Source organism: Patagioenas fasciata, chromosome 25, assembly GCF_037038585.1.
Source record: "Patagioenas fasciata isolate bPatFas1 chromosome 25, bPatFas1.hap1, whole genome shotgun sequence".
In the NCBI taxonomy this organism is placed as follows: Eukaryota; Metazoa; Chordata; class Aves; order Columbiformes; family Columbidae; genus Patagioenas; species Patagioenas fasciata.
The window spans coordinates 4,721,182-4,737,472 of NC_092544.1; the positions used below are offsets into that span (position 1 = coordinate 4,721,182).

The 16,291-nt window shown below is 54.8% G+C and overlaps 1 protein-coding gene across 1 annotated transcript; it reads left to right on the forward strand.

Moving 5' to 3' along the window:
- Positions 1-1,136: 1,136 nt before the first annotated feature.
- Positions 1,137-16,154, forward strand: SELENON (selenoprotein N). The gene is made up of 12 exons (XM_065857168.2): positions 1,137-1,294; positions 4,752-4,869; positions 5,617-5,747; positions 6,178-6,390; positions 7,272-7,396; positions 8,189-8,326; positions 9,394-9,475; positions 10,386-10,574; positions 11,591-11,696; positions 12,311-12,423; positions 13,027-13,128; positions 13,547-16,154. The coding sequence occupies exons 1-12, from the start codon at positions 1,187-1,189 to the stop codon at positions 13,715-13,717; spliced, it is 1,596 nt and encodes a 531-aa protein (XP_065713240.1). The 5' UTR covers positions 1,137-1,186; the 3' UTR covers positions 13,718-16,154.
- Positions 16,155-16,291: the final 137 nt, after the last annotated feature.

Genomic DNA, 16,291 nt, shown 5'->3' on the forward strand with positions numbered 1-16,291 from the left:
CGAGGAAAGATTAAAATGAATAAATAGATACATCTCTTGGCTGAGCCACTGCCGAGGAGCGATGTGACAACCACATAGAAAATCCGAAGGGCATGAGAACCCGGGGAGCGTGAAGTTCGGGGTGTGGTAAAGGATTGTGGAATATTTAAAATAAAACGCTCAAAACCGGGGTGACGGCAGCCGTGAATTGAAATTCGGGCATCGTGATGTGGTGGTAGGAGGTCATCATTCCCACCCCTGCGATCCTGTTGCTTAAACCTGCTGAAATCACTGCTAGCGAGACTGCTCGTATCTGGGGTTTTTAAAAAATAGCCATTTTGGGGAGTTGAAACCAAATGGAGGAGCAGGACGCGGCTCTTTCTGCCTGGATTGAGGACCAAAGGCCACTTTGGGAACTAATGGAGGGGGACACGCCGCTCTCCCATCGATAATTAAAACAATCACAGCGATGAGATTGCTGAAGAGGCGGGTGATTAATCCCCTCTAAGAGTCCCTGCAGCGGATAAATGTGTAAGGAACGTTTAACGAAGAACTGTTGGTTTTATATGACTGAGGACCTGAGCCTGAGCCCAGCAGAGGGAAGGACCAGGAGACACCGGACTATGAATCCTTAATGTAAAACGCACTCTCTTCCCGGAATATATACAGATATCTGTATATAGACTGATATACATGTTAATTTAGGGGGAAATGTAGCCAAAGTACCAGGAATCCACATTGACAGGGTGTTGAATGTAAACTGGGGCAGGTCGGGGTCTGTAAACCCTGCAGGACCAACCAACAGGGAACGGGAGGGAAATCACGGCCGGGGTTTGGGGGATATAATCAGGGGCTTTTTGCCCTGTTGTGTGTGCTGTTATTAAAATACGCTTTGCTGAGAGATCTCGCCTGGGCCTATTTGCAAAATAACTGTTTCCTACAAATTTAAGGGCAAAAAGGCTTTCCTTCCTCGCATGGAGGTTCCTGCGGGGCCGGGAGGGGGAGAGTGGCCGTACGAGGGGAGGCGCCCCGACCGACCCCTCTCCCCGCTCCGGGCCCCCGGGGAGGCCTCGCCCCGGCCCCAGCCCCGGCCCCGGCCCCGGCCCCGGCCCCTCCTCGCCGGCGCTGCCCGCCTGACGCCTCCCCCGGCCGGCGCGGCCATGGCGGAGCGGCGGCGCTGAACCGGCGGCGCGGAACCCGGCGGCTCATGGCGGGGCCCGGCGCGGCCCCTCCGCGCTTGGCTCTGGCCGTGGCCGCGCTGGCAGCGCTGGTCGCCGTCAAGTATTACCGGGATGGCGAGGCGGCCCGGCAGCAGGTAACGGGGAAGGGCCGCGGGGAGAGGAGGAGGAGCGGGGGGGAGGTTCTGAGGCCGCGCTGCCCCGCTCGGAGGGAGGGAGGGAGGGAGGAAATGGCGGGTTCGCGCCGCTCGGGGGTCGGGGCGGTGGCCGGCTGAGGGAGCTGAGGTGATCACCGGGGAGGGGTGGGGACCGCCAAAGGGGACCGCCATGGATCAGGGGACTGCTGGAGGGAGTCCAGCGCAGGGCAACAAACATGCTGAAGGGAGTGGAGCATCTCCCGTGTGAGGAAAGGCTGAGGGAGCTGGGGCTCTGGAGCTGGAGAAGAGGAGACTGAGGGGCGACTCATTCATGGGGACCAATATGGAAAGGGGCAGTGTCAGGAGGATGGAGCCAGGCTCTTCTGGGTGACACCCAGTGACAGGACAAGGGGCAATGGGTGCAAACTGGAACACAGGAGGTTCCACTTAAATATGAGAAGCAACTTGTTGGGGGTGAGGGTGTCAGAGCCTGGCCCAGGCTGCCCAGGGAGGTTGTGGAGTCTCCTTCTCTGCAGACATTCAAACCCGCCTGGACCCCTTCCTGTGGAACCTCAGCTGGGTGTTCCTGCTCCATGGGGGGATTGCACTGGATGAGCTTTCCAGGGCCCTTCAACCTGACACTCTGGGATTCTGTGACCACCAGGTGTTGGTGGCCATTGTGGCTGAGGTGGCCGTGGGTTGAGGCGGCTGCTGCTGGGCTGAGGGGACCATTGCACATTGGTGGCCACAAGCTTTGAGGTGGCCACCGCCAGGCTAAGGGGAGCACCAGGTGTTGGTGGCTACTGGGGTTGAGGGGGCTGTTGGTGGGCTGAGGGGACTGCCAGCTGTTGGTGGCCATTGGGTTTGAGGTGGCTGCTGCTGGGCTGAGGGGACCATCACACAGTGGTGGCCACAGGCTTTGAGTTCACCACTGGGTTTCAGTATCACAGTATCACACAGTATCACACAGTATGTTTGGGATTGGAAGGGACCTCAAAAGGGTGGCTGAGGTGGCTACTGCAGGGCTCAGGAGACCACCACACGTAGGTGGCCACAGCCTTTGAGGTGGCCTCTGCCGGCCTAAGGGCAGCACCAGGTATTGATGGCTACTGGGCCTGAGGTGACTGTGGCCAGACTGAGGTGACCGCCAGGCAGCAGTGGCCACCAGGGTTGAGGTGACTCCCTGCTTTTGGTGGCCACTGGTGGTTGAGGTGGCCACTGGCTTTGAGGTGGCCGCTGTTGGGCTGAGGAGACACACACAGGTGGCCAGTGGAGCTGAGGTGGCTGTGGCCAGACTGAGGTGACCGCCAGGCATTGGTGGCCACTGGAGTTGAGGTGGCCATGGGGCTGAGGCTTTATTTTCAGGTTTGTTGCATTTTCAGAGTAGAAATTAAAGTCTGGTGTGCCTTGACCGAAGAGTGGAGAATGTGAGCTGGAAAGCGGGAAAGGGTTTTTTCTCAGGGCTTTTGTTGTGTTTTGTTGTTTTAAATTGGGCTGATTTACGTTGGTTTTGGTTGTAACCTGTGCCTGTGTAATCAATGCCTGCTCAGAACGGGTCTGTTAAACCTTGTTCTCTCCTGGCCCTTCACTTCACGGGCATCCCTGAACACCTCCAAAGGTTTGCGGAAAAGGCTTCTCAATATTTCTATAGCAAAAACAGGAGTGTTTTTCAAGGATGCCTCTTCTCTTTGTCTCTTTTTGCGTTGCAGAAAGGGAAAAAATGGCTCAAAGCAGTGAATTAAAGAATTCTGGCGGGGGCAGAAGGTTCGGGACCTGCCCCAAGCTGGAGGGTTTGTCTTCGCTGGGCTTTGCGGGAGAGGACGGCAAACCGGCAGCGGCCCAAGGGCTTTATTTTGCCTTCGTCTTGCTTAAAACGTATGTCTTGCCTCTCTCCGTGGGAATGTTCATTTAGCTGAACAACCCACAAGCAGGTGGGAGAAGAAAACTCTTTGTGAAAACCACAACTCTCCTCCCCTACAAAACGAGACCAAAATAAGCTCAGTCTTGCTCCTCTGCCACAAACGGGAACTTTGTATTTCTTATAAGCCCAGATTGGAAAGGAAAAAACCCACAAGCTCTGGGGAGCTTGCTTTCACATGGATGTTATCAGAAAGCAAAAGGCCAAGCCCTGACATCTCTCTTGCCTTTTAAACATCATTTTCATCGGCCCTTTTGACTGAGCGCACCAGGACTAACGTCCAACACCAGGCACTCGCGTTCCCATTTGCGTTCTCTCTTTAGGCACAGCCACAGTCGTTCTTCACATGTGGGGTGTAACCAGTTCCCTTTCAGCCATAAATGCAGTTTTAGGCCCGGGAACACGGCCAGCCTGGAGCAGATTGTCCTGTGCGCAGGTCAATAACCATCTCGCCCGTTCCTTTTTTTAGCTGTGTAGTTCCTCCGCGCTCCCCTCTTGGCCTTTCCTCAGCCGTATCTGCGTCCAGATCTCCGGGTTTCACTCCAGTATCTTTATTCCTGTCTCTCTCCGTCCTGAAGCCGCCCTGGAAGGCTCTGAAGTGCTTTTGCTGCTGCAGTTGATGGGAGTGAAGCCTTCCAGGCGGCATTAGTGCTGCTTCAGGCTGGCAGGCAACAGATGGAAAATAAACTAGTTCAGGAGCTCTGGGGATGGTAACGGTGCTGCAGGCAATGGAGAATAAACACGATTAAACAGCAGAACACAGAGTATTTATCCTCGCAGCTTTAGGCTTCTGCGGGAGCAGCAGAGGGAGCTGCCCCGGGTGATGGGGCACGGGGGACCTGGCTTGTCTGATTTGCTCTGTGTCTCTCTTCTTCTTGGAGCTCTTCTCCTTCTGCCTCCAAGTTGTTCCCTTTCCCTTCAGCGCCGAGTGGAAACTACTGGAAGCATCCAGAGCCTTTCTGGGGTTGCGTTTGGGTGTGTTTTCCACTGCGTGATCTCCCCGTGGGCTTTGCAGAGGGAGAAACTGAGGCACAGGGCGGCCGGGATCTTGCAGAGGTTTCTGGAGAACACCGTGGGGTTTGTGGCTCAGTTGTTTTCTGCAGTTACAAGGGCTCAGCTCATTTCCTTTGTGTTTCTGTAACGTGCATAATCACATATTTGACCGCCTTTGTTTCGCTGTCACTTGATTACAGAACCCACCATCTCCAGTGCTGTGATATCCGCAGGTTTAGGACCAACTATCTGGAAAACATTGGGATTTTTTTCTGACAAAAGACTTTGAGACCGACTCTGAGCAAATGATTCAGTTTGAATCACTCAACCAGATGCGGTTTTAATATGCTCATGCCAACAGTTCCTGGACACCGATCCATGTTGTAAATAGCACAAAATCCTGCCAAGGGGCGTTAATCTTTCCGTTTGATGGCTGTGTTTGTGTGCTGGGAAGAATGCAAATTAACTCCGAAGCCCAGAGGGGCCGGAGCGAATCTCTACAAGAGGTTGGGTTGAAATCTCACTTGTTTCCTCTCCCCAAACCAGGAGCTGGCCCTGAAGTCCTTGGGAAGCGAGGGGCTGTTTCTCTTCTCGTCTCTGGACACCAACAACGATCTGTACCTCAGTCCAGAAGAGTTCAAGCCGATCGCTGAGAAGCTGACGGGTGGGTATCCACCTCGCACAGCTCTCTCTGCGCAGATGGAGCAAAAGCCACACAAAAGTTTTTATTCGTGTCTTTATATTTTGTGGGTGCTGTTTTGCGTCTTATTTACATGCAAAGAGGCTGATAAGCTCCACATGTTTCTGAAAAAGCTTAAGCACTAGACATCCCTTTCACAAAGGAGAGTTTTCACACGAGGAAAGATCCCATTGCTGGACTAGCAAAGCACATCAGTTACTTTGTGTGGAGCTTAAAGGGGATTTGGGACGGGCGAATGCAACAAACGCCGCTCAGCCCAGGCTACGCCAAAACTATTAGCGAGCTCAGCGCTTCATTCACACAATCCTGCGGCTGCAGCCACCACTCTCAGATACCAAGTGCAAGACATCGTGTTTGGAGACGTATCAGCGCGTAGCAAATGCCTCTTGGTGCCAAGCAGGAAGAAGCGTGGTAATGATAATATACAGGACAGCTTATGGTATGGGTTGAACACAGACAGTTGTTTGCTTGTGCTGGAATGAGTTGGCTGAAGCGTGTTCTGATCCCTCAGCCGCTACAAAAGGGCTCCCCTTTAATTCGTGCGGCCCAAGCCGCTCTCTGGGGCCGGCCCGAGTTCTGCACACAATGGAGGGACAGCTGGGAAACTCCCGCTGCTCCTGGATTTGCCAGGAGAAATGTGTAATCACTTCATAATTGCTTAAAAGGGGAGGGAGGAGAAACAGCTGCTCAGATTCCTCTCCCTTTGTCTAGGGGTTGCTCCCGTCTCAGAGTTCGAAGAGGAGGAGACGCCCGATCCAGGCGGGGAGACGTTGTCCGTTGTGGCTAAATTCCAGCCGTTGGTCATGGAAACAATGACCAAGAGCAAGGATGGTTTCTTGGGAGTAGGTATCACGCAGGATGCGTATGGCCAGAAATTCTGGTATAAACACGTCGTACCGGTTGGTAACATCAGCTGGAATAAGCGCTGGCGTGTCAGGAGGGGGAGATGGTCTCACCGGACCCCCCTGGGATTTGCTTGGACGGGGAAACTCGCCGCTTGCTGCAGCGTCCCGTTGTTTCCAGCGCACGCAGCAGCGCTGTGCCCCCATTAACACACTTCTGTGAAACCTGCAGCAAACGTTAGAGGTGGCTCAGCTGCAGCCACGTCCAGCAGTGCTGCTATGTGGTCTGTTCCCCCCTCTCCCTTTTCCTATTACTCACATAATCAAAAGCTGCAGAGCTATTTGGTGGTGGTGGGAATGCTGACATCCATCAGTGCTACCGTGTGTTTGAAAGTCCGGTCTAGGCTCTGATGTTGTCTTTTCCTTCCAGATTTCTCATGTCGCTCTGTCTGGGCTGCGGAACTGGACGGCCCCGGCAGCCCCGATGAGCGCCATGCTGGCCACGCAGTTCAAAGCCTTTCTCCCTCCAAAGAATAAACTGGAGCTCGGGGATCCCTGGTGGATAATTCCCAGTGAACTCAACATCTTCACTGGGTATCTTTCCAACAACAGATTTTACCCTCCGCCTCCCAAGGGTAAAGAGGTGAGATATGAATCTTAATTTCTATATATGTGAGAGGTAGTTTGTGTAATCATTCTGCCCTGGAGCCCAGGTGAGTCAGAGACGTCCCTAGAGCAGACAAGCTGTTGCGTTTTGTCTCCCTGGTCTTTCTAAGGGAGCAAAAAGGCTGTATCATACAACCAGGTGCATTGTCTCCTAAACTGGATATAAAAGGCTGTATCATACAACCAGGTGCATTGTCTCCTAAACTGGAGATAAAAGGCTGTATCATACAGCCAGGCGCACCAACTCCTAGGCTGGAGATAAAAGCAAGAGCAGGTGAAAGCTCTGGGTGTCTGTCATGGCCAGATGAATCTGATTTGAGTAACCTCATCTTGCTTCAGTTAAGCATTTGGGTTTTTAGGCTGGTCTTTACCAAGTCCTGCCCAGAGGTGAGTGTTTCATTGGCAAGCGAAACGCTGCGTCTCCGTGGTTTGTGAAGGCCGGCGTGTCCGTGGCCCTCCCCGGGGTGCCGGGTGGGCGTTAGTGATGGCACAGTTGATGCACCTTCCAGCCTGGCGCGTTTATTGATCCCAAATCCACTCTTTCACAGTCTTAAGCAGTATTGATGGAGGCAGCCGCGTAGATCAGTTTGCCATACTCAGACACGTTCACCTGACGGGGATGATGGAAACTTGCAAGCAGTGGGAATAGCATAAAAAGTGTGGAAGATGGATTTATTTTTAAAAGCAGTCTCTTGCTTTATCTCCCTGTTTTGTGGCTAGGGAGGTCTCTGAGCTGATTTGGAAGTCACAGCAGTTCTCTTCCCTCCCGACTCGGCGGAGGGTGAACTTTGGAGCTGCAGCTGACCTGCAGTGGAGGAACCGTTCTCATTTTTGCTCTCTTACCAATCCTTTCCCTAGATCATAATCCACAAGCTTTTGAGCATGTTCCACCCGCGCCCCTTCGTCAAAACGCGCTTTGCTCCGCAGGGCGCGGTGGCCTGTATCCAGGCCATCAGCACCTTCTACTACACCATCGCCTTCAGGTAATGCCACGGGTTTGGGATGTTCGGGATCGGGACGTGGGGACACTTGTGACTTTGTTCCATGTCCCCGGGGGGCAGAGAAGCTGCTGTGAGCCTGTGGCAGAGGGTGTGGGTGTCGTTGCACGTCCAGTTGTGTGCTCAAGCAGGGTGAGATGTGTCCCGGCTGGGAGGGAGGCGAAGCCGTTGAAGGGAGAGGGTGGTTCACAGCCAGCTCTTGCCTGTGTGTGACACTTTGGTGACACTGAGAGGCCACCAGTGCCACCAAGACCCTGGTGGGGCAGGGGCTGTTGCCCAGGCACAGTGCAGCAGCCGTTCTCCGTCGCTATCCCTGGCTGAAAGAGGACAGTCTGATTAGCGAGAAATTGGTTAGCTTTTGTTTAATTAGGGGATGAAGTGCTTTTCCAACGGGGAGAGTCTGGGGAATTGTTCTCTTCTTTTTTGGGAGTGTTACGCAGTTTGCATTTGCCTGATCAAGTGGAAAGGAGGTTGAAGGGGTCTTGGTCTGTTTCCATGTTTCAAGGAGTGATAATTTAATTCATCCTTCCTGGGTGAACACTTACCGCCCAGTTCTAAAAGGCATCAACGTTGGAGATGATCCTGACCCAGGGGATCTGCTCCAGTCCTTTACCCTTTTCATTGTGTGACCCAAAAAGCTTTTTGAACTGAACCTCTGGCCCAATTTAGCTTCATAATTTGTGGTGCCTGGAGATGACTTCTCCCTGCTGTCATCTGCAATGCGGGATTCGTTCTCTCCTCCCGGCACTGCAGCTGACGGCTCCTTTCTCATCGCAGAATCCACGCTGAGTTCCAGCTGAACGAACCGCCGCGCTTCCCGTTCTGGTTTTCCCCAGGCCAGTTCACAGGTCACATCATCCTCTCCAAGGATTCCTCCCACGTCCGAGAGTTTAAGCTCTTCGTCCCTAACAACAGGTACGGCCACTTCTCTCCCTTCCTGGTGCTGAACAGACCTGAGGGCTGTTGTAAATGAAGCCCAGGGAATGCAGGGGCTCTGCGATCCTGATCTTTGCAAGAGTGGGGCTGCGCTGGTGGCTTTTTTTATGTGAGGATGCGGGTGCGGTGACAGCCCTGTCCCTTGCGGTGTCTGGGCATCCTGGCCCATGCAGGGAAGGCAGATCTGCAGCCTCAGCTTTGGGCAGGCCAGTTCTGTTCGCTTATCTCTTTCCCCCACACATCCTTCCCTGCCAGCGGTCATCACAGTCACCGTGTCCTCAATTCCCTAGCTACACTTGCTCCCTGAACTGGTTCTGATGCAATTTTTCAGGAATAGCTGTTTATCAACAGGTTTGGGGCATCTGGAACCCCAGTGCCAGTTCAGCAAAGCCCGATGCTCCTGCTTCAACATACGTTTTGCTCTGTGTCTCACCAGTTAAGGTTTTGTGTGTGCAGCGTTGCCCTGGCTCATTGCTGCTCTCCAGCAAACCGCTGGAAGCGTTTCAGGGGAGAGAAGCTTCAAATCTCTTTGCCCATGACGGCTGGAGTGAAAATGCTATTCTAACATTACCCTGGCGACTCAGCCCCTACAGCTCTGTCAGCACATTTGTTACAGCAAGCAGACACTTATGGCCCTGCCAGCAACTCCTTATAAAAGCCTTTGGCTTCCAAAAAACCACTTTTAAAAGTTAAGCAGGATCAGAACGTGGAAGGGAAGGGAAGGGAAGGGAAGGGAAGGGAAGGGAAGGGAAGGGAAGGGAAGGGAAGGGAAGGGAAGGGAAGGGAAGGGAAGGGAAGGGAAGGGGAGCAAAGAGACTTCCCCCTTAGTTTTACAGAGCTCAGAGGTGTCAGTGTGTTTGCCCAGAGTGGTGGGTGGGTGCCCGGGCCACGATCCAGCAAGAATCCGGTGTTTCTGGTTGGTCTCCAAGGATCCAGAGGCTTCAGTGCTGCCCCTGTGAGGGAATGCTGGATGTTCTCGTTTGTTCGGGGTTTCCATGCACAGCTTTAGCCTTGGGGTTTCTGACCATAGCGGGTTCACCTTGCAGGTCTCTGAACGTGGACATGGAGTGGCTGTACGGGGCGAGCGAGAGCAGCAACATGGAAGTGGACATCGGATACCTGCCCCAGGTCTCTAGTCGCTCTCAGCAGCATCTCACAGGGATTTACGCTGTGTAACCTCAGTAATCCCCATCCGTTAGAGCTTTCTCTCGAACGCTTTGATATAACAAGATAATCTCTGGCTGCATATTGTCCATGCACATCCCCTGCAGCAGCGTGCCTCCCTACTGCCACTTCTTGGGATATATTTGTTTCTCCCTCTGTGTGGGTTGAATCACAAGTTCCTGGAGTCCCGGGACTTTTTCCATTTTTAAAAAGTTGGCGGTGGGGGAAGATTCGGGGCCGAACGCAGGCCCTGAGCCCACAGGGCTGTGTGAACAACAGCGCAGCTGCATTTAGAAGCTGCGTGAGGTTGTATTTTTATTTTGTGGTAATCGCAGCTCTCAGGACAGGAAACATAAGTCAGGATTTTGAATGCCTGAATTTAACAGTCCAATTCTCTCCTCAGCTAGACCCGCGTTTCTTTTTAATTGCCGAAAGTCAGGAAAAGAGACTTAGAAAATAATGTCAGATGCAGCGGAACGCGGACGGACAGGGAAGGTCCTGAACAGCTTTCCCTCTTGCACCCTCTTGTGGGAGCCAGGGGCTGTGAAAGGGCTGTGCTGGTGGTTTGAGCAAGAGCTCCTAACGCGCCCTGCGGGTCCAAAACATGTTGAGGATTTGATGTCAGAAATCTCTGCTGGGGTGGTGGGAACAGGTCTCATGCATTTGCCATGTAGTGAGCACAGTCAGACCAGAACTGAAGGAAATGAAGTTGGTGTTCCCCAATAAAACACACCTGCAACTGGTAACGTGCAGCTCCAGGAGACAGTAGATCAAGCTGTATCATTGTTAGAAGCTGCACAGTCTTATTTTGGAGCACAGAAGAACCAGGAGCGGGATGTCTGCAGTGTCCAACTCTCAGCCTGTTCTCCTGCAGATGGAGCTGGAGTCGACGGGGCCTTCAGTCCCCTCTGTGATCCACGATGAGAACGGGAATGTGATCGACAGCCGGGATCCCTCGGGGGAGCCCATTCAGTTCGTGTTTGAAGAGATAACCTGGCAGCAGGAAATCCCCTGGGAAGAGGCCGCGCGGAAGCTGGAGGTGGCCATGTATCCATTCAAGAAGGTGAGGAACGGCGCGTTGTTTAGGGCAGGTCATCTCCAGCCAAGACATCCAGCAGAAACCAAAGGCCACAACCTGACCAGAGCAGTGTGAGAGTCTCCCAGCCCCGCGTGTGTGGTTTGATGGGATTCCCGTTCCCAGATGAGCTGTACAGCGTCACCGAAAGAGCGTTTGGGGTCACGCAACAGCTCAGGCAGCAGCGAAGCCTGGATGTCATGTGTCCCGGGCTTGCATTGTAAATGTCAGCTCATCTTTCCCTCCTTTATCAGCAGCTGCCGACGCGATTTCTGAGCGAAGCGGGTAATCGCGCTGCTCACAAATGCTTTTCCTCTGGCGTTACTTTTGCAGCGTTCAGCTACCTTTGGACCGAGCTTTCCTTATCAGCAGGAAACACACAATCCGCCTGTGCCTCTGCATCCCGCGGCGAGACACAGATTTATAGCATCGGGTCACCCAAACTGTTTAACATGCCGGTAGCCTGTGGAGCAGATGGCCACTGCCTGTCACTGCTTCCTTGGCCGAAGGGACACGTTTCAATGCAGCCTCATTGTGCCTGAGCTTACAAATGTCCCTTTGAGCTGCCAAGATGTTAATAAAGTTCCCTTCCTTTGAGCGGTTGGATCAGTCTCTGTGCAGGGTCCCTCACAGCCAGTTCTTAGGCTGTTGCAGTGAGGGTTTGTAGTAAATATCTCCAGGCCAGATTTCCGTGGCTGCCGCGGTGCGTTTGCAGGCAGCCTGCCCGCACTTGTGCAGATGCTCTCCGCAGTGAGTGAAGATGGGGCTCTGCAGGTGCCTCTAACAGCCCGTGTGCTGCGAGGAGCTCACAACAATCTCACCAGGGGATGAAGACGTCCCCGGGGGTTGCACCACGGTTGTCACAAGCTTTAATCTGCAGGAGCTACTGCAGAATCAGCTCTGTGCGTCACCAGTGTGATGTGGCGGGTCTGGCTCCTTCAGGCCCTGCTCGTGCTTGAGACGCGCTGTTATGCCTGTTTCTCACGCCTTCTCTCTCCCTCCAGGTCTCCTATCTTCCCTTCACAAAAGCTTTCGAGAGAGCGAAAGCGGAGAAGAAGCTGGTGCACTCCATCCTGTTGTGGGGCGCCCTGGACGACCAGTCCTGCTGAGGTGAGGACCGATGTGGCCGGTGTGGCTACACCTGGAATATTGTGTCCAGTTGTGGCCCCTCAGCTCCAGAAGGACAGGGAACTGCTGGAGAGAGTCCAGCGCAGCCACCAGGATGCTGAAGGGAGTGGAGCATCTCCCGTGTGAGGAAAGGCTGAGGGAGCTGGGGCTCTGGAGCTGGAGAAGAGGAGACTGAGGGGGGACTCATTCATGGGGATCAATATGGAAAGGGGCAGTGTCAGGAGGATGGAGCCAGGCTCTTCTGGGTGACAACCAGTGACAGGACAAGGGGCAATGGGTGCAAACTGGAACACAGGAGGTTCCACTGAAAGATGAGAAGAAACTTGTTTGGGGTGAGGGTGTCAGAGCCTGGCCCAGGCTGCCCAGGGAGGTTGTGGAGTCTCCTTCTCTGCAGACATTCAAACCCGCCTGGACACCTTCCTGTGGAACCTCAGCTGGGTGTTCCTGCTCCATGGGGGGATTGCACTGGGTGAGCCTTCCAGGGCCCTTCAACCCCTGACATCCTGGGATCCTGTGAGCTGGTGGCATCAAACGTGACAACAGTCAGTTCAGGAAGCAGGGCAAACCACTGTCTGTCTTTCTCTCTCCTGCACCAGGTTCGGGGCGAACTCTCCGGGAGACCGTCCTGGAAAGTTCGCCCATCCTCGCCCTGCTGAACGAGAGCTTTGTGAGCAGCTGGTCGCTGGTGAAGGAGCTGGAGGAGCTGCAGGTGAGTGTCACAGGTGCTTGGAACGGGGTTCCAGCCGGAGAGCGGGGGCTCACACCTGTGCCAGAGGGGGATTTCGTGGAACCGAAATCCCTCTGTGTCCTGGCAGTCGCAGGGGCCAAGTGAACACCAGCTGAGAAAACAGCACCGTGACCCCTTCGCTCTGTCGTAGTGCCAACGCTAACAGCTAAACCAGGCGCTTCACCGTGAGGTCGCTCTGCCCAAGGCCGTTTGAGCCGTCAGCAAACTGACTTCTCCATAACCCAGGGAGCAGCCAAGTGCCGTCTGAACCCTGAGCGTCCGGTTGCACTTTTCCCCACTTAGGAGCCCGTGTCTGGTCCTGCAGTGTCAGCTGGAGGCTCTGGCAGAGCTGGGATGGGTGTGCTGGGAACTGCCAGAGATGGGGGGATTTTATTGTTTGGGGAGAAATTACAGCTGAAAAGTGAGGGGGAGACTGAAGGGGAACAGTAAAGCAGATGGTGAGAATGGAACCAGTAACCACCGCGCTGCAAAGCTGCTGTTTGCTCCTTGCCGTGTTCATGTGCTCCTGCGCCGTTCTGCTGGTTTTGGGGTGTTCACACGCGTTTCTTTGGGGTCTCCTTACAGAGCAACAACGAGAACGAGTTCTACAGCAAGCTGGCTGCCCTGCACCTGGAGAAATACACCTTCCCCGTGGAGATGATCATCTGCCTCCCCAACGGCACGGTGGTACGTCCTCACCCCGGGGGGCTGGGCGCCCAGCAGAATGTGTCCCTGCAGATAGTGACACGCGTGGCCGCTCCCCCGCACGCCCCCGGCTCCCAGAGCCATTTTGGGGCCGCGGTCCCTCAGGGTGCTCTGCTCCCAGGGTGCTGCGGCAGCTCTACCAAGAAATGTGAAATAAATGTGTTTTAATTCAGAGACAAAACAACAGCAGCGAAGGGTCAGAGGGCGTGGGGGATGAAACAGCCCCTTGTTTTCACACATTTCTCTGGGTGTAAAACACAAACCTAAATCCCGGATGCTGAATTTAGAGATTCGTTAAAAGTTGTTAGAATCTTGTCACCTGTGTCCCGAATAGAGGCCGAGGCAGCGGATGGGGAATTGTTCTGGCCCTTACGGTCTCTTCATCTGTTTTCTTCCCCAGGTTCACCATATCAACGCCAACTACTTCCTGGACATCACTTCTATGAAGCCTGAAGATGTTGAAAGCAGCATCTTTAGTTTTTCAAGCAATTTTGAAGACCCTTCCACTGCAACTTACCTCCAGTTCCTGAAGGAAGGACTGCAAAGGGCAAAACCGTACCTGCAGACCTAAAACCAGAGGCACCCAAATGCCCCACGGAGATGGCCAAAGACTTCAGAGATCTATTTTGATTACAGAAACCCTTCCTCATCTTCACGGCAGACGCTGATGTCGAGACGCAGACAGTCCCAGAGCTGGGGCTTTGCTCAGGATGTGCTTTAATCCAAGTTTCAAGCGATACCAGTTTATGTAACCCGCCCGTTTGAGTTCAGGCAGATTCTTGCAGGCACGACAATACTTGAATCTATAAACGCTCTCAGTGCACACGCCTCGGTTCACCGCTCGCCCTCGTCGTTTTCCAGCTCCTCCTGCTCAGACTCTGTGCTGAAACTCTTGTCACAGCTGCACCGAGTGCCACCGGACACCCCGGATCTGAAGGACTGGCCTGTGTGGAATCGCGGGGAGCGGTGTCGCCCTTAGGACCGAACGATCGCGGTGAGCGCCTGTGCCCACGGGCGAAGGCGCAGGATCCAGCGCGGGGGAAGCTCTGAGCTGCCCAGGGCTCGGGTGCCACCTCCTCACGGTGGCCTTTGTTGACAGTGTGACAATAGGAGGTTCAAACCGGCGGCCTGAGCTCCGGAGCCCTCACAGCACCCCGGGTGCTGCGCTGGGCGAGCGGTTCATGGTCATTCAGGTTCTTGATGTCTGAGGGAGGTGCTGAGGTTGGCACAGTGGAATTAGGAATGGGGACGAGGGCGGGAGGGGTTTGGTGCCGCTCAGAGAGCTCAGACCTGGGTTAACTCGGGGGACGAGGGACCAGAGCCCCCGTCAGCCCCACCAGTGCAGAACCAGGGTGCTCCAGGCCTTTGGTCTCCCAGCACCTCCTCAGAGCTGCTGAAAAGCTCCGTCCCTGTTGGCTTCGAGCTTCCCGGTCACACAGAACGATGAACCACGACGGAGTTCCCTTTGGGAACGGGAGGTTCAGTGTGAACTGCCTGAGAACGGAGCAGATCGGAAGGGCAGCAGGAAGGAAGATGTTTTCATGAGATTTTTCCAAAGAAATCGTTCAGGCAGAAGCCATCGGCCCTTCTGCAGCCGCCCTGAGCAGCAGCTCCTGCCCTGTGCCAACGCCGGCTACAGGGCGAGCGTGATTTGGAGAGGGAAAGGCTAAACGAAACGGGTTTTAAAGCATATTCCTGTAGATAGCGAGGAGACAAAGCATCTTCACTAGACGGCTGCAGACAGCTGTGGCTGGTGGTGCTTTTTCTGCTCCCTGAAGCACAATTTTGTTGGACCAAAATCAGATGGTGGGGAAAAGCCTTTTATTTGGAAGGGATATTTTCATTCCTGGGCTCCTGGGAGGAACCCGGGGGTGGCGATGCCCCTGTCCCCACCCCAGCCTGGCCCCGTGGCTGGAGCCTGAGCTTACCTGGACCAGCACCGCTTCACTAATTGCTCTCAGGAGATTAATTACCCCTGGGATGTTTCTCAGTATCGGCTTTATAACTATGCATTAGCTCTGCACTTTTCCCGCGCTCTGAGGGCCCCGCGGCAGCGACGGGCTCGGGTCTGGCAGCTGCCAAAACCTGCGGGCAGCGTTTGAGACCGAGCTCCTGTCACACCGGTGGCCTCGTCCCTTCAGGGACTTTGTTCTGGTCCCTCTTGGGGTTTGTCCCGCGCGGAGGGCGGCAGAGAACGAGCATCGCCTTCCAGGCTCCTCGGGCAGCTCAGCTCCAGCGTCCCTCTGCCCTTCTGCCTTTTTAAAGCTTCACTCGAGTTATTTTTGCTGCAGCCCCCCGCTGGGGGGCTTTGGATGTCCAAGCGCCGTCCGTCAGTCGTGCCGGGATGCAAAGTTCCTTCCCCTTGTTGTTCCCTTTGTTTTCCTCCCCTGGGTTCGCAGCAGCTCTGTGGGGTTTGTTGCTTTTTGTCTTTCAGGCTTTGGGAAGGCAGCAGGTTGTGCTGTGTGATCCTGCAGGTCGGAGCTCCCCGGCAGGGCCCGTCCCCGCGCCGAGGGGGGGCTCCCACAAAACCTCGGGGGTTCCCCCACAAAACCTCGGGGGTCCCTGAAAATCCCGTCTTTTGTTTTTCGGGCTCTCAGCCCCTGTGTGGAGGCGCCTCCCGTGAGCTCAGGGGCAGGGGGTTTGAGCAGAATCACAACAGCCCCCTGGCTCTGGGGGGTCCAGGAGGACCCAGCTGTGTCTCCCTGTTACCCCATTAAGGGCAAAGCTAAGTGACCCAGCGCAGGCTCCGGGCAGAGCCTGTTGGTTTACTCATGGGTGCCAAGCTCTTTGTCTCCTCTTTGTAACTTTACTCAGATTTTCCACCAGGTTTGCGGTGCCGGGGCGGGACAGGTGCTGCTCCCCCCCACCCCCGGTGCTGTGTGACGCTCTGGTCCCAAACCCATCGGGCCAGGGCTGATGTTCGTCACCGAGGGGCGGGGGGAGCGGGTCGATCAGCCCCGCGCGGGTCGGTGCTGTAGCTGCATCGGTAAAACCCGTCCCTGGAACCAGCTCGGCCTCCTCAGTCTTCAGCGCCGAGGGGGGGACGTGGCGGTTTGGGGAGGGGTGGGGAGCGCTCGGTGTGGGATTGTGTCCAGTTGTGGCCCCTCAGTTCCAGAAGGACAGGGAACTGCTGGAGAGAGTCCAG